Here is a 19783-nt window from a genome sequence, read left to right on the forward strand (position 1 = left end):
GATTACGCTATTGGTATGAAACATCTTTTAGTGCAATTTGTAGTACAACAAATAGCACCAGGCGATACTATTCTATTCTTCATCAAAGTTTGTACCTCGTACAAAACATTTGTAGTTGATACTATTTTATTTTTATTTTATAATATCAAGTAACGGGGCAAACAAGTCTGCCTGAATGAAGAATGCCTGAGGGTAAGCTACACGCCTGTCCATAACAGTTGCAGTGCCACTCAAAGCTTTAAATCGCAAAGATCTGAGGGGCACTGTTACTGCGCCCGTCACGCTGAGACATAAGATGACAAGTCCCATGTATGTGCCTGTAATTTCACCAGCACCCTTACCCTTCATAACCGAAACGCAGTATTTACTGATTGGCTGCAGACATAGGCGAGGTGGCAGTACTTTCCTGGAGTAACTCTTTTACAAGGAGCTCTACTACTACTAAAATACTATACGATATTGCGCACTTGCATATTTTATTATGAATCTATGATATTATTCCACCTCATGAATTGAAACAAGGTTGAACTTTGTCAATAATGCATATTTCTAAAATTGAACTTAACTTGTAAATTTTATATTGCTTCTACGTTTTTATTAACGTTCAGACAATTCAAATTATTTTTAATTTTACTTTGACTTTAATGATCTTTAGGTCAACGATACCTTCTAATTTCGCGATTTGGGCAGGCCGAGAGTCACTTGGAAGCGATAGGTGATCAACCATGGCCCATCGATAATTGTACTTAATATCCGTTTTGCAATGTCACGCCAGTTTCATTTATTATCCAAGAGGAGCCTAATTAAAAACGCTTCTTCAAAAATCTAGACGCTGTATAACAGAAATTTAATATTTTTCTTACTTATCTTGATTTGTTTTCCTTGTTTTAGTGTTTTATTGCTTTAGTGTGTAATTTAAACTTATTGCCAAAATGTATTAATTGCGTTTTATTCCATAAAGGGTTATGGTGTTTTTTTTATGATATCAAGCGACGGTATGGACAAATCGTGGGCCTAATGGTAAGTGGCACGCCTATTGAAGACAGTAACAGAGCCACTAAGAGCTGTGAATGCCTGCCACTGCGCCTGTCACGCAGCAATGCTCACATTATTACTTGGCGGTAAAAATAGGAAAGGAGGCAGTACTCCGATGGACGAATTCCTTTTCACAAGAAGTTCTACTGCTACAACAGCCAAAGAGGTGGTTTGCGTACTCCTCAAATGCTGAGTAATAGTACTAAAGAAGTAGTAGTAGATCCGTTTTATATTCCCTATTTAATTTGATTCAAATTATTACTATTGCGATTTTGCTTTGAAATGTTGTTTTTTACAATTTCTTAGTGATTAATGTAATTTTGCATAACAAATGAAGCCAATTTTATTTTATTTTATGATTACAGGAACTCTATTATTATTAGTAATAAGCTATATAATGGCAAATTTTCGCCGCTTATGACACCTTGTCTTTTCTTTTGCCCGATTAATTGTGTCGTGTGCTTTTATAACAATATGAATTTTGGTAACAAATCACTCGATTACAAACCATTGTCAGAACAATATGAGAGTTTAGCAATAGGAAATTGTTTACTAAAAAAGACAATGGCTTTATCGCCATATAAATCGCACATGTACTTATGTGCAACGAGAATAAACAATCAAAAACCAACAATAACTTTTAACCACTATTATTAACAATTAAACCTACTAACCTCAATAATTTATATACGTGGTATGGTGCTCAACATTTAGATTTTAGTGAAATATTCTTTAGTTACTAAGTTTTTTGTTGTATTTTTGTTGTACAGAGCCATTGCGCTAAAGAAGGAAAATAAGTTTTTAAAATTAAAAAATATATTTTTTTTAGATTAAAAGTTTGAAATTGGGTCACGGTGGCAGGGTACCCAAAATACTGTACCGCTTCCCCTTTGTTTCTTTCTATCTAACAATGTTAAAACATTGCCCTTAGGTCTCTCATACAGTCCGTACCATCAATTGTATTTTAAGTGCAAATTGCAATAAAAATTAAACGGTATTACTTTCTCAGAAGCCTCTATGAAGGTTTGCTTTTTTGTCAACAAATACTGTTTTGTTATTATGAAATTATTTGCAAAGTTTCATGTCAACGTTCATAAAACATTAAGTTCAAAAACATGTTTTTATCTGTACCATAGAGATATCTATTATCTGTACATGTTCAAATACACATTGTATACAGAATTATTTGTAAAGTATTAAAAATCTTGCGGGACTATCTTACTAATATCATAAACAACAACTTTTGTTCCATGACTTGAAAATAAAAATATTGGAATAGATCGCTCTAAACTAACTGATAACTCTGTGCGGTAACGAAAGAAAGAGTTAGCATAAAATACGATGCAAAACGCAGATGTGGGGGTGGAGATCATCGGGAAGGTCGCTTGCACATTTGAACTTACTAAAAACTACCTATAAACTACTATCCTATAAACTATAAACTGCTAACTTACTAAAATTATAATTATACGGACTGTCCAAACAAACAAAAGCACCTATTTCTCTACCTTTAAGTAATAAAACTCAATCTTTTATCACCTATTATTAAGAGCAAGGCGTTAATTTAAATCCACATTTGTTTTGAAATACATATCATTATGTTTGGAATGGAAAATGGACGGGTTCATGTGAACGTTGCTAAAGACCCGCATAATGACGTCACTTTTAAATATTTTAGTACGGAAACACTAGCGTGCGATTTTTTTTATTGCAAAAGTTTAGCGTAATTTCTACGTAATTAAATGCAATTAGAGAACTGTCGGGCACGTCCTTTATTTTTGTAGTGTTTGTATGTTGTTGTTTGTATGCACGATCTTACAAATGGTTTGTTGTTTATTTTTATTTAATTTAATTAAGGGAACTTAGAGCTACTTTTACAAAATGGATTATGAATATTCACATGCAAATCAAAAGCTTCCACGTATGAACATAAGAAAATAACATCTACGACAAGACAACAATCGCCATATCGGTCACTAGATATGACGTTATTAGTCATAATACTTTTATATTCTTAAGACTATTGCAGAAAAGATTTATGCGATCATCATCATTGAGTTCGTTATAAATAATGCTAATAATCTTGGCATATAACTCTTAATTCTAAAATTAGCATGACTAAATTAAACACGGATCAACTTACGAGTATTTTTACGAAATGTATTGTTTTTAATTTATGAAATTATAATTTTTGAAGAGTATTATAACCAGCAATCAATTATACTGCCTCCGTGGTCTAACGGTTACCATGCCGGACTGCCACGCAGAGGTCCCAGACTCTATTCCCGGGCCGGGAGAAATATTATGTATGGCCTACATTTATTTCTCTCGTGAGTTTTAGTGTAATTTGTAGTTATTTTATGTGTGTGTCCATAGTACGTTTCGACACAGGGTTTCCCCTAGTGCGGGGCTATGTGGAGTGTGAGCGTTATTCTTATTATTATTATTATACTAGGTTGGTGTTTGATAGAACCGCATGGTGTATATTACAAAATAGTGATACTTTTGTTTTTAATTATCTTGTAAACAATATTATCACCGCAATCTACCATTTTCGTAATTGCTTACAAGGTATTCGCGTGACGATCATATTTCGTGCGTTCACACCTTTACAAATGCGAACTTGATTGCGTGACAAACACACGTATTTACATATATTTCAATAAGCTTTGTGGGCGTGAGAGCGTTATTCAATGGATACCTATTCAACATTATTTAACTAACGAAGTACTAAGTGATTGACATATATTATAAGATTTGGTAATGTTTGTATCTCCTAATGGAATACTTAAATGTTCATCTAGTTTTTATATCGTGTACCCAGAAATGTTAATTATATGAAATATTTGTTCACCTACATTATAACTCATCATCATATTAAGTAAACTAACGAATAACTCGTGTATTTACGTCCATTTTTGCACGATGAGTTTCGAACCTGTCCGTGGTCCTTGATCATGAGCTTTACGACACTGACTCGATGAAAAAAAGGAAAGGAATGAATTGTTATAGTTAAACGAGGGTAATTGCTGCACCACTACTAAGTGACCGGCCTGTCAATGAGTTTTTGTGATCTCACCAGCCTTTTGTCACCCTATATAATCCTTTTTTGTTAATACTCCTTTGTAATCCTTAGAAAAATATTCTTCCTTAATCAATGTAAAAATAGCAAAACAGAAGCCACGCCCACATATTAGTTCACACACAAACAATCGAAGGCACGTGCAGTATCAGGATGCTTTTTAAGGTCACCGGGTAATGTGAGCTCATCACGAAGTTTTTGCTAATCATCTGCCATAAGAAACGTGTAAACAAACTGTAATATTTTTGGTAACCACTATACAGAGAGTAATTATTGTTTAAAGGTGACACAGAAACAAAAATATCGTACACATCTTTCACCGTATCAACAGAGTGCTGAAATAAAAAAAATAAACACATGAAAAAAAAAATATAAGTAGATACTAATGAACATCCAACGCTACAGTCCTTTTAGCCAAAAGTACAAATAACTACGTCATGAAACGTGACATCCTGATCAAAATATATCTTTTTGTAATCTGATACAATTAATTCACGATTGCTGTTGTTGCTTCGTCCATATCAAAGATATCTATCATTGAAGTGTTGAACATGTTGTCTTGTTTCTGACGATCTTTCTAAACGTCGAGTAAGTATAAAGCCGATTTTAAATTGTGACTTTGGTTTCGTTTTTCTTTTACTTTGTTGACTCTAATGAGTTAAACAATTAATATTTCACTTATTAATCAGAGTTGTCCCAACCGCATAACTTATTTGAATAAATAAAGTACCTACATTATAGAAAAGTGCAAAAGTTATTCAAAAATATATATTTTGAAGATTTATTAATTTTTAAAGTTCATAGTATTAAATTCAAACAAAAAAGTTTTACTAAATATCAAATTTAATCAAATATTTGGTATCTTGCTGAAAGCAAATTTATTTTTTTGCAGTACAGTTACCTTTGTCGATAATCATGTAAGTTGTGAAAAAACGATAGACTGTAGTTGTAGAACTCCTGTAATGTAAAGATGACTTATTCGGTAGTATGTATGGCGTTATCGTGTAGAAAGAGGGATGAAGATAGGTTGACTAGCTGTGGTATTTAATTTATACAATCCTCTATATTTCGGAAACGTCCGCAATCGGTAATTAAATATCAATATGTAATTTTGCAATTTTCGTCCATTATAGCAAAGCTCAAGTAAGCTGGTCGTTTGGAAGTAAAACAATTGACAACACCCATCAATTGTTTCGAACTCGGGCTGGCCAATCGGAGCGCAATTGTCACAGTAATTATATGGCAGTATAGTTTTCAAACAAATTAAATGACATTTCGGTTCTATTTATGGATTATATACTCGATGATTTATATATAAATTAATTAAATACTGTGAAACTGTACAAAATAACACTTTTAAATGATAACTACGACAACACAATATATTTCTTTAGTGAAAATATGATACAAAATCCTGTTTTTACACTTTACTGCAGTAATTTTTACAAGTTATTATTATATGGTACTGCATGACGAAGACGAACAAACGAAGACTTGCGCGATTGACGCTCTGATTGAATCGCATGATTTGAACGCCCTATAGGTGCGGACACTTTTTAGCGCGAACCCATCGTCCATTTGTTGGTAGGTCAATGCATTAACCCCTAATATTACTGAGACTATTATTTTTTTAAATCTCGATGCAAAAAGAGGGATGCTAATAGTTTTAAACCCTTTATCTCTGTATACATGCGTCTACCTGTCTGTGGGTCTGTGTGTCTGTTAAAGCGATTTCTTTTTGTTTGAAAGCTAATTTCATTGGGATGGTTCTTAGCTACGTTTGATAAACATCGGTTCAGTTATTTAAAGATCGTCAACTCTTTTCCCATTTATCTTTACGGATGTCAGTCGTAAAATGAATATTTATTTCATTTCCACTTGTCCGGTCGACTTGAAATTTGGTATGCTGTGAAAATTTAATGATATTGCAATAATATGCTGCAACCAGGACAGTCTGTCCTATTCTCAACTACTTGCAGTGGTACTTTTTATTAGAATTCATTAAATTGACCTCCACGAATTTTTAGCTTACAGATTTGTATTAACTTTTTTTATAGTACACACAGTTTTGTATCATAGGTTTCTTTAAATTTTAATTTAAGTTTTATGAATTCCTAACACATATTATATGATGTTATATAATATAATACATATTATTATATGATGGTATCGATGTAGTAGTGATTTGGAACTTGAAAGTTTTTACTGTTGTGCGGAAGATTTCGTTGAAGTCTCCGATAATTATAAAAAGACATGTTGCTCTACAGAGAATTCATTTTATTTGAGAAGATATCCTGTAAAACTGTAAATACTGGAGGCTGTAAAACAAAATGCCTTCTTGTAAACATTAAAAAAAAAATTTGTTCTAAATAGAACGAACTGTCAGAAAATTATTACTTGTACTCGTAGCAACCAGATCAGGACAAATTTAAAAACGTTTCATTTCCAAAATAGTGCCTATCGGGAATTGACCCCGGGAACTCTTCATCCAACCTCACAGTGCAAACCATTGGGCCTCCGAGGTGGTCTAAATTTCTTAATAATTCGAGTTATTGACTTCTTCTTCTTCTTAAGGTGTCTCTCCAACTAGGTCAGCTCAGCATATTTATCTTTATTCTGGCGAGGTTGAACAGCTGGACGGCACTCGCTGTCCCAGTGCACTCTCGTATGTTCCTCAGCAACGATTTTTTCCTACGATCAGCTTTTCTTTTCCAAGCGACTTTTCCCATCATTATCAGTCGCAGAAGCTCGTATCTGTTATGCCCAAGTACATGACCCAGATATACAACTTGTCTCTGTTTGATGATCTGCATAAGTTTACGCTTCTGTCCAACTAGTCGTAGAACTTCGTCATTGGTGACTTTGTAAGTCCATGATAAGCGCAACATTCTTCTTTAGGCTCACATTTCAAATGCTTCAATACGTTGCCTGAGATGCTCTTTTATTGTCGAGGCCCGTATAGAAGTAATGGCCAGATATAACACTGAAGAAATCGAGTGCGCAAAGGAAGGGACTTATTCACTAACCCCCTACAATTCAAAAACGATTGGCCGTAATTTTGTTTGCCTGATAAAGTTGTAGTTCATTCTTCGTGGCTTCTATTTCACATGCATATTATGGTGCAATATTTTTTTAAACAATCATGTTTAAACCAATATTTCAAAAATGGTATCCGTTTCTTTATTTCGTAGCTTGCCAGTGAACCGGTATATTTGGCATATTTTATATATAAATTATTGCAATCACTCGGACCTGTATTATTTGTACAAATTTTAGCAATTAATTATTAGTAATTAATGCGAAATAAACGTGTTGGTATTGTTTTGTGGTTTACTTAATGAATTTTATTTGCCAATCAATGTAAATACGTGATATTTATTCTTTTTTACAGGTAACTATATTTTAAAATACGATAAGAAATAAATAAATATTAGACAACATCACATACATTGCTCTGATCCCAAAGTAAATAACTAAAGCACTTGTGCTATGCAAATCGGAAATAATAACGGTACCTGGCACACCCAGACCCGAGACAATTATATAGAAAAGTTAGTTTTCTACAATACCACGACTTGGCGTCTATTAAATGTGTTACATTCTTAGTTATCAATATAATACAATACAAATAGTATCCATATATACAAATAGCATATAAGAACCAAAGTACAGAGTGCGACCTCGGTGGCCCAACGTTTGACACTGTGGACGCTAGTTAAAGAGAAATTAAAACTAGCCTGGATGTTCTGAGTAGTAAGTATCTCGGAGCGAATTCCTTTGCTCTGGTACTCATAGTACATGGATTTTCCTAGTTTGAGAGCTGGTAATTGGCGTGGTTGTATAGCACATTATACAAATTAGAGCGACACATATTCAGATTAGAGTACAATAGGCAGCCTTTTTGTCAAAAGATTCTTTTTGTAAACACGAGTCTTCAGGTAAAATCTAAATACGATCTCCTTCGATTCAGCTTTTACGAGTATATGTTGGTAAAATAATTTACAAATCGTGTATGTCCCGAACCCGAGAAAATTTCAATTTATTAAAAATTCTTCATCGTGTCACGATATATTGTACCTTATATTATTTACACAACAATCACGTTGTCAGCTTACAAAATTGACTGTTTGGAAAGCTTGTTATATAGCTGAGTATATTTCTTTATCGTGTAAGTAATATTACGCCTAAAGAAAATAATGACTGTTTTACTACTGAAGAACTATAATCGATAGTTTACTTGTTTTAGTTTTGTTGTAACTTTTTCTATCATCACTGTCACTGTCTAAACTTTACAGTGATTATGAATGAAGCGTAATGTGCTTTCACACTCTTACACATAATGGTGAATTTGCAATACATGTAACTTTTATTCTTTTTTAACTTTATTGAATGTCACAATATTTGACCGCCATGTTGTTCAGTTTTTTATTATGAAATTACTCCTCTAGTTCGTTGTAATTATTAATACAAAAATCAAACAGAAAAATTCGTTCGATCCGGCTAGATTCGAACCGTCTTCCAGCAAATTGTACCGGACGCTATACTGACTGAGCCACGGAACGAACTAGCGGACCTATGTGATTTTTCTATGTGCTTGTTTGTTTTTTGGCTTTAACGTTTTTTTTGCCGTAGCGCAATCTGTGAGAATTGTATTTCTGCATTCCATTAACTTTTATAAATATAGATTTAATGAATTAAATCATGTAATTCCATCGCATACTCTCCGTCTCACATATATACTGTAGAATACCTAGAAGCAGGCAACTTTACAGCGGTGTCCATAGCTCTGCAGTTTCATATAAACCACCTCAACACAGACATCAACAGAAATGAAACAACACAAACCATAACGATATTTCTACGAATGCAATACTGTGGCCTTACCATTCACACTCTGCTTCAAATGCTGGCATCAATGAACGTGGTCTATTCTGTGCAAATCAGCTTCTTCGTAACCTTAAATAAATTCTTTTCTTGAGGTTAGACAAATCTTAAACGGAGTACTCGACATTATCTATGTACATAAATACTTAAGCTATAGTGATCTGTTTTGATAGTCTGGTTTTGAAATGTGTAAATGTATTCTAGTTTTTTTTTTATTTACAAGATATAGTACCGTTTTCTAGATATCAAGCTTCCGAATTATCCGAGTTTTATGTAAGGGTATCAAGCCCTAGTGGTAGCCTAATGGTTTGACCTAGCTCTCGATCAAAGGTTGGGGATACGAATCCGGGCTCAGACCTCTCAGTTTTTTGGTATTTGTGAGCGAAATTTAATTCGAAATTTATGTGTTGAAACCTGCATGTCGTAAAAGGTTCACAACCCTCGAAAAAAGAGTTAAGTCCTCAACCCGTCCGTCCTTGAGAGCAAACCTACCCGGCATTGGGCCGTATAAGTGGGTTGTTAATGATATGTAAGTGCACGATTACTTCGTTAGCAAATTTCAATGTAATGCATAATTTGACATAAGATTTATAAGTTCATCAGTTTGCTACAATTATTAAAAGTTTATCTTACTGTCAATTGACTTGGGTTTAAGAAAGTACTATTTGAATTGGGACAAATTCTTCTTGGGTCATATTCAGGCGTCCCTCTTTTTATTATACCTTACTTTTACTTATATTTAAATGTTTTTATTATATAATTAAATTGATTATTTTAGTACAAAATAACATAATATGGTATTAAAAATGAATGCGATTATCGTATAATTTGTAATTTATATAGCCAATAATATCCCAATTTTACTAAATTAAATAATGCAAACTGTATTTACCGTGAATGCTTGCAAATAAATATATTTCTAAGTTGTAATGAAAGGTTATATTCTACATTTAACTTATCACATATTTTTTGTATCATTTGTAAGTACAGTATAATACATTCCGTTGACTCTACAAAAATATAAATACAAAAATAAGAGAAAATAAAAAAGGTCATAATAAGCCATGCCCCATTTCAGCACCTGACTAAGGTCGAAAGCGTGTCACATTCTTAGAAATCCTCGAAAAAAGATCAAAGTAAAAAAACGATTACTCACACTTCTTCAAATAATGTTTAATGACTAAAGTACCAACTATTTGCTCTAATACATCCAGTTGTTGAACATTCGTATAGTTTCGCCACGTGCCCCGACCTTGTCCAGCCCTGGTCTGTCAGTGACCATTTTAGGTGTTCACCTAATAACGTGTTGTTGGCGAACGCACTTTGCCCGCCTAATATCCACCGAGGCTGTAGGTTGCGGGGACTGACAACATTGCATTTACAATCAAAAATCTCAGTAAACGACATAACTGAATGACGATAGAGAGGAGTTAACTGAATATATAAGTTGGTTCTACCAAATTAAGTTTGCAGTTACTAAAGTTAGTCATATCTAATGCAGTATAGTCGTGTTTTGTTTTGTAACAGCAATGTGCAATTTGTGAACAAAGAGTATTGAAACATATGGGAAATATTTGCGAATGCATTGGCATTGAAAACTGGAAGATTATTTAAAGACACTGTGATTGATTAATTGGTCAATTTACAAGAATGTTACCTTGATGATTTGGCGTAATTGGGTTAATAAGACATGGTTGATTTGTAATAGTGTACCGTGGTACCTATAAAAACGTTAAAGAGAGTTTATTGTTTTAAAATTTTAAAATGTATGGTAGTTATACAGGATGTAATCAGTAATTGTGTCCAGGCGAATATTCCGTAAATATAAGAGATGACTATTATTATATAGAAATATAAGATATTAAATATAGAACCTTTGACTTGATATCAAATTAGATACATTACCTAATTAGTAACATGACATCAATAACTTTTTAAAATTAAACTAGAAATATCCAAAATTTTAACGTTAAACGCTCCCATACATTTATAGGATATTCGTAGAGAAGCTTTGGTTTCCAACAATTTGAATACAAAATTTTGTACTTATTTAAAAATAAACATAACTTTGTTTTTATTCAATTAATAAATAGTTTTAATATTTTATTTACAGCAAATTACTAGTATATTCGATATCAGTTTAAAGGTTTTTGATATCTCTTATATTCACGGAATAATCGCCCAATCGCCTTTAACATTCTAAAACATAATGCGAGTTTAAATTAACCAGTGCGTTACCATATAATATCTCTAAGTTTAACTCATGCTTAAACTTCTAAAATCTATCTTCATCTAACTCTTATCATCTCTAAGAAGTGTCTGCAGTGACGAAGTCTATGGATTTTAAGATAGAATTTTAACGCATGCCGAGTGAATGGCGAAATGATGTTTTCGAAACTAAAAGAATTGTTGTGCAAATTAGACGGTTTCCCATCTGGGATTGTCTTTTTTCACTTTCTTTCATTTCTCTAATGACAGAGTCCGCAAAAGTATAAAATTAAGCATGACCAAGCAATATTTTTGATTTATAGTTTTTAGTTTTAGTTTTAATTATTGTTGAGTATAGGAGGCTGGTCTCTTGGAATCTTATTTTTAGTGGGATTGAAAGTAATAAAATTTATAAAATAACACGGGTATATTTTATGGAGCACAAAGGTGAAGCAGTAAAATTTGCCGTCCTTGAAGATAGGCTACGCCTTTTAATGGGCTATGCTGTCAGATCTTAAATTGTAATTTTGTTCTATAATAAATTTTCTCACATTTTTGGCGGGAAATCGGTAGCTGTTGTGAAATTCCGTAAAAAGGTGATTGTTTTTTTTTCATACTTTCTGTAAAGGAAAAAAATAGTCAGAAAAACCATACAGCTAAGTTTTCTTAAATCTTTATTTGGTGTGAACGAACATTGACGGTTTAGACAGTTTCTTTACAGTTTGGCATGCGTTTTCGTGCATTCAATCTATTTTAAAATCTACAAACAGTTAAATACAAAATCAATTTATCTTAATAAATAAATTATAATTGAATTACATTTAAATAACAAAACAAATACCAAGTATTTAACAATTATGACTCAGTCAATTATATAGATGTAGATGCATATTAACCTGTCACAAAATTAAGTATTTTTTAAATAACAAGAACATTTCATAGAACAAAAACTGCAAAATGTAAACCAGCCTCAGAAATCCAATGTTCTATTAAGAGCATAGCGTCTCACGAAGATTAACAAACCATTTAATGTAAATAATGGCATACAATGTACTAGACTGATCTTTTTGTCCAATGTCAATGACATGCGAGAAAGTACAACCTCTACTCTACATGTCATAAGAGACGTTCGTTAAAAATGAAAGGCATGTTTGTGGTTACATGTGGTCGGAATAAGCTTCCTTACTTCACGGTTGATTTTATAAATAGTTCCTATATATGTATTACACTAGATCTTAATTTATAATTTCATTTTAGTGCAGTTTATTTTTAAACGTACCAGTTTAGAAGCCCAAGTGCTAGAGCGACTTACTCGACGTATTAAAGATCCCCTTAGCGTTGCTATCCAATATTTTGGGTAAATACCCCCGGGAACTCAAATTCATTCAATTAATGTAACTCAAGTTTTAGGCTGAGATTTATAAAAAATACTTTGTCTTTGAGTAAGCAAAGATGCCGAGCTGAGCAGGTTTTTCGTATTTACAATATTATTTACAAAACAAATTTTACCTAAGTTTACCAAGAAATTAAATTAAATCTGAGATTTTTCTTGCTATGTTTAAACATAGGCGACTTTCGTTTTTTAAATAAATTCAAATGTACATAAATATACATGGCGAAAATGATCGTACAGTGAAGTTAGGTGTCTACGAAGTCTATACTGTTACTTATATATAAAAAAATTCGATGATATTTACTCCTTATTGTATATACATTATCAAGTATAATTATTCTACGTAAATGCAGAAGTTATGATAAATGTCAATTTAAATATGAACTCATTACCTTTATTACGAAATATGTTCCAACATTATGTAACTTACACTATTTGTACTATGTGATTATGAGTCAAATTCGTAATTTAAAATATAATATTATATAGGGTGTCTAATCATATCCGCTGACTGTTTTGTTAGTCGAAAAATCTTTCTAAATACTTTTTCTATAGAAAAATACATCATGTATGTACCGACTATTGGGTCGATACTTTTTTATGTCCTGTGTAGCGAACCGCAACATTCGCTACAAATCTTTTTGTATTTATAACCACTTCAATTTTTTAGTCATTGTGTTCAAATTCTAAATTTCATTGTTTTTTTTTGGCGACAGGACACATTTTCTATTTATGACTTGTAGTTGTACATTCGTTAACAACCAATATTACTCAGTTAATTCTGTAATACATTTTGTCAGGCGCTTCGCACTACATTCATACAGTTTTCTACGCAACCAGTAAGTAAAGATTTCAACTTAAAAATGCAGACAAAAGACATATATATATATCAGAATGACTTAAACACGAACAAATACATACGTAAATCTCAATTTTAGCCTAGTAATAACAAATTAAACACAGTTGATTAGAACTTCAATCCTAATTTATGAAACTCTATAAGATCACATTTCGAACACTTTAAAAGCTCACACAATTAATTATGATACTTTTACAATCAACTTTATAGGCATAATAGGGTTATGTCATAATGTAAAAATTATACAACCGAAAACAAGTTTTCGCCAAAACTATGAATAACTTAATGTCTAGTAATACTTGGCGAGTTCGCGTGATAGTCCATGTAAAATGGTATGATGTTATGACATTTTAATTCTAAGTTACTTAACAATAAGCTGTAACACACGTGCATAAAAATCAAATATAGAAGAATAAGTAAATATCCCCCATATTAAATCTTTGCATTCAAATTCATGAAACTATTATTTCATTTAGGAAATGTATTGTAAATGTACATGTAAATGTACAATCGCGAAAACCTAAAACTCGATATTATTTCATTGTAAGATGCAGATATTCTATTACAAATTACACGTTTCACAAAAAGCATTTTCACAATTATAATAACGTAATAATAATTATTTATTTCGCACCATTAAAAATATCCATAGTATGTTACTACGAGAATTTAAAAACAAAGTTAGTATAATACAGTACAGACTTAATTTATAACTACACTATAAATTGGGCTACGCCCTTAGTTTGCTCTATCCAGAATTTTACTATTGGACAGTCAAAACTTCCCGATATTGCACTTAGAATGCTGTTGCGACTTTGCCTCACGCGACTCAACAGCGAAACAATCTTTTCCCGTATTACGGCCTGGAAGCTGTCCGTGTGAGCTTCCGCAAACATGGCCGAGGCACTGCACCAATTTGGCAATCACATCAGCACTCTAAATGCGTTGTTACATTGAACGCGCAGGGCGCTATAGACACGTTTCGTATACCTCACCCAAAGGCTACTCGAGTAGAAAGATTGGCTATAGGCTTTAAATAGCGTTATTTTAACTTCATATGAGCATCGAGCAAACCTGCGGGCGAGCATATAACTCCGAACCGCTAACGCCCTACGCTCCCTTTCGATATCCTGATCATCGTTCAGATCACTCGTGAGAATATGACCAAGTTATATTATTATGACCAATAAACAAATTTGAAGTTGCGTGTGCTGTAGGGAAGTAGTGAAAACCAGATTTTTAATAAACTTGCTCATATAGTAGGAACTATCAAATTTTGCATGCTTATTTGTAATAAAAAAACTTATTCGTATATCTCATAACTATGTGTATATAACCAATAACTCGTTGATTCATGGATCATGGCATCGTAGTCCGGTATTTTTACTTTTTTTTCGATGTTGCTGCAACTTGTTCACTGTCACTTCCTGGCTAAACCAGTTGTGTGCTCGTGAACGATCAATCTTGTCTTGAATATAGAAGTTAGGGTTGGGATCTAATAATCCTAGAATTTTAAATTATATCATAATGAAAGTGATCAGAAAATTGCCTTTTGAAACTGAAGTCCCTAAGCTTTTCGGTGAAACGAAATTTTGTGTAAATAAAACGTAATGATACACGAATTACATTGTAAAAAGTTCGTTAAATAGTTGAAGTTTCAGTCCCTGTCTTAATTTAAAAAAATATATAAAATTAATTAAAAATTAAATGAACTCACATATACATTTCAAACTTTACTATAATACGCAATAATAACATTTGGTTCATCGTGTTAGAGATTAATATTGCTATTCAACAGTACATTAGTTAGCAAATTGAGTTCCCTTTTCTTCCAAGCTAAACCTGTTAGTAAAACTGATACGAGTACTTAACTAATATTGATTTATAAAAACACTGTGACGCATACAACAGAATTAATAGTATATTGCCCTTAGCTGGCTGGACAATAAACTTTTGCCTGTGACATTTAATTTTTTTTTGTATTGTCTGTATCTCGATAGTCAATAGCCGGTCATTTTCCTTATTCAGCTGTCGGAAATTATCGCAGCTTTTGAAGGCTTATTTTTTATTTTTTAAACATAACTGTGTTCAAGAATCTGTTGCTTGTGAGGAGTAGATGTACGCTTTTATTGTAAAGATGAAACGATCGGAATGAATAAAAAGACATTCTTCGTGAAAATAAGGTTACGGATATCTTACATTGGTACATACGTATGTACTTTTGCACTTTTCATCATAATTTAATCATCATCATCACATCATCAACCCGTATAGGTCCAACTGCTGGGCACGGATCTCTTCTGAGGCGAGGGTATAGGACATAGTTTGCAATGCTGGCTTAATGCGAGATGGGGACAATACACGCTTTTTCCGAGGGTTGTGAATCTTCGTCGACGTGCAAGTTTCATCTCTACAATATTCTTTCACCGAAAAGCTCATGGTAAATTTCGAATTAAATTTTGCTCATAAATTCCGAGAAACTCAGAGGTGTGAACGAATTCGAACCCACAGCCTCTGCTTGAGAGGCGGTTGGTCAAACCATTAGGCTACCACGGCTTCCAATGCAGCTATTTAATCCTACTTTGCAATTTTCCATTTCCGGTCAATGTAATATTATTAATTTTACATCTTAATATGTTGCTTTTCAAATAAACGATCTTGCATTGAAATTTAATTATTATATTGAAAAAACCTGTCAGTTTAATTCTTCAATAGATATTATACTTTACATTTATTGTCAAAGTTTTAACATTTATACTTCGGTGGTCGCATTGTCTGAAGTGGTATAGCATCTTATTCATGATTAAAATTGGATATTTTTATGTTATTGCAGTTCAATATACATTTTTTTTATAATAGAAGTGACGAGAGACTGCTCCCTTCACCCTGAGACTCTAAGTTGACAAATCCCATGTGCTTATAATTTCACCAGCACCCTTACCCTTCAAAACCGGAACGCAGTTATTCTCACATTCTGCTTACCGGCGCAAATAGATAAGGTGGCAGCATTTCTCTGGACGAACTCTTTCACAAGAAGCGCTACAGCTACTAAATATTGTTATATTAATATTATCCATTATATATGTATATCGTGGTAGCTGTAAAGGTACCACGATATACATATATGCGTGAAGAAACTTCCACAAGTTCTCACAGGTGCCGCTCTGGCAAAAAATCCGTTTAAATCCAATACCAAAGCCGCCATCAATCCAATACCGAGCAAATAATTACTTTGTGACTAAAATGCTATTGTGACTAATACACCTGTAAGGTTTATTAATAATTACATACGTAAATATATAACACTATCATAACACCGTGCTAAATGCTTGATGGTGTCACATCGTAGTTTACAAAGCGCACGTATATTGCTCTTGATGAAATAGGCAATTTATCTAGTGTTTGATATCCAATCGCTGCAATAAAGTGCTTAATGATTTTCTTTAATTTTTTTTAGAAACCTATTGATCGACAAATTAAACATTTAAAAAAAAATTTATTTATCAATTCTTTTTAATACTTTTTATTATCAATTATTTTGTAATGTTGGCACCATGTTATATGTTACAGTGAAAAACCAATTATGTTTATAACTACGCTTTCTACAGATTGTATTAAGCTACCAAACTAATTTTAACTGACATGCCTTGTAGTTATATCAATTGACATAAACATACTTTAATTTTATAAAATTAAACACACTGTCACAACGAACGAAATGAACAACGAAGTATTGCCACCTTATCTATTTCTAACGCCAAAGGGCATGTGAGCATTGCTGCGCGCCGAATTTAAAGGATGCTGGTGAATGTACAGGCAATACATTGGACTCGCCTCCTAATCAGGATCCCCTAGTCTGAACGACTGGATAAACTTGTTATTGTATAACATTTTATATAATATTTTTAATAATTTTTATTTTGTTTCAGATTACGACAATGTTTATTGCTCCTGGCATTAGTAGCGGTGCAGAGGAGCAGTTCTGAAGACATCAACATTCAAGCAGTGCCAAGTGATCTGAGAAGAGCAGCTAGCGAAGCCCTAGCTTTGGAGAGGAGGTTTCTCTTAAGAGCTAATGATGCGTAGGCTATTTTTATCATATGTAAACCGGTAGCCATGAAACAACTAATTAAGTTCCAAAAGACTTGTTGCGGAAGTAGTAGGTACATAACATAACATACATAACATTGCAGATCTAGCAGATAGTGGGGACGGTTCATTCGTAAAACTATCTATTGTTATCTGTACTATAATGTTATCGAGTGCAATGCAAGAAGACGCCTTAGCTGTCTGCATTACTCCATGCAATCAACTACAAGCTTACTTTAGAAGATGCGCCTCTGCACTTTATTGAAAACTGTACATATTCCCATTGTAACCGACTTTCAAAAGCGAATAAACATAATTGGTAAACCAAAATTTGACTCAAAAACGTTCGATACAAATTGTGATCACGTCTTAAAACTGTACGGCCAAATCATGCATGATATTTAACCTTGATCCTCTACATCTTATTAATTTGACTTGCAGAAACAATTGCACATCCCAGGAGGATGATGTCAGCAGTACGCCTTGTCCTCCAAGTAAATATCGAAGCGCAAGCGGAGAGTGCAACAATGTAAGGCATAGGCCGTGGGGTAGACGAGGAGATGTCTTCCTTAGGTTACTGCCACCTAATTATGCTGATGGTAAGCATCTATCCTTTATCCTATGAGTTAAATTACGATATTCAATAGCTGTGTAGATTTTTTGGCGTATCGTCAGGTATTGTCTACAATCATCATAACAACGTAGAGCATGAAAGACATCCGTTGAAGTGCATTTTCATTTTTAAACGGAAATCATTCTTAAAACAAAGAAAGTAATGTCATGAAAATAAGGTTAATTTTATCAAATATACAAACTGTCTAAACGAGTAGATTATGTTGATGTGACCTGTGCTACTGTAGCACTTCTAGAATCTGATGACACTTCACATATATATATTATATATTTATATGTGAAGTGATTATATATATATATATATATATATATATATATATATATATATTAGTATGTATAATAATTATATATATATATAATAATTCTACATACATATATCGTTTGCTACTTGTAATGCATGAATCCACAATAATTAATATATTAATAACAATTTCATTTATTTAGAATGACTAAATGTATTGCAAGATTAGAGTTGTAGGGTTAAGAAGCGACGGGCCCCCAAATATAAGAAAATTCCGCAGATTCAGTTTTCTAAGCCGGAAGCAAAGATGCATTATTTATGATTATTAATAAACAGTGTCGAGGCATATATTAACAATAAATGTGCCTTTGTGATTTTCCTTAACTTCCTTTATCCTCTAATTTGTGGATTTTCCTGCAACGAGCGTAATAGATACTTAATTTTTATTGTGTCGCTGTCTGAGAGCAAAAAAAAAACGTTTGTGTACACGCACCCCCATTGATGCTTGGACTCTCGTGAAACGCGATTATATTAATTAGAATTGTGTGTGGTCTTCAGGGTCTTGTGTATCTTCTCATACACTATGGAATAATATCGGAGTTTTGAACCTAATTAATTTCTTTCTAATAAATAATGTGACATGATATCCAAATGAAGTTAGAAGAAAGAATACTGAATTCTGCCTCCGTGGCCGGTCTGCCATGCAGAAGTCCCGGGTTCGATTCCAAAGCCGAGAAAAATATTTGTATTTGGGTGTAATTTGTAGTTGTCTATTGTGTGTCCTTGGTACCCGCGATACAGGGGTTTTCCTAGTGTGGGGCTATGAGTGTGTGCGTTATTATTCTACATCTAAATTACACTAATAAGCCCTCGCACATCATCTACATCATCAACCCTAATGCGGGTCGGGGTATTAACACGTTTTTCGGGTAATAAACCTTCTTCAAAGTGCAAGTTTCATCACGATGATTTCATTCGCCGAAAAGCAAATGGTAAATTTCAAATTAAATTTCGCACATAAATTCCGAGAAACTCAGAGGTGCAAGCCCGGATTCGAACCTACGGCCTCTGCTTGAAAGTCGGTAGGTCAAGCCATTAGAATGCCCAGGCTTTTTTAGCCTTCGTACATTGGCAATGATTTGTTATGCTATGTTTACTTACTCATGACGGATCCGTTTAGCAAGTTACTCATTGGTTTTTCTCCACAGTTGTTTACCAAAATCTTAAAGGAAAATATCAATGATAACGTATCGATGTAGTCATGCATGAATTCCTCGAAGTGCCTATTGGTATAACAACCGATCAATCTGAATTGTAAGATAATAGTTTACCATTTAATGTCGCAAAAAAATATAACAT

General features: G+C 33.1%; 1 protein-coding gene across 1 annotated transcript in view; it reads left to right on the top strand.

Annotated features, from left to right (window-relative positions):
* Window positions 1-19783, top strand: part of LOC113228591 — a 67102-nt gene that overhangs the window by 18747 nt on the left and 28572 nt on the right. The window contains exons 2-3 of the mRNA XM_026461947.1: window positions 17391-17543; window positions 17992-18149. Of these exons, the coding sequence (XP_026317732.1) occupies window positions 17391-17543; window positions 17992-18149 (311 nt within the window). The remainder of the gene's footprint in view (window positions 1-17390; window positions 17544-17991; window positions 18150-19783) is intronic.

The sequence above is a fragment of the Hyposmocoma kahamanoa genome, unplaced genomic scaffold (assembly GCF_003589595.1).
Source record: "Hyposmocoma kahamanoa isolate Upper Pololo Valley unplaced genomic scaffold, ASM358959v1 232, whole genome shotgun sequence".
Classification (NCBI taxonomy): Eukaryota; Metazoa; Arthropoda; class Insecta; order Lepidoptera; family Cosmopterigidae; genus Hyposmocoma; species Hyposmocoma kahamanoa.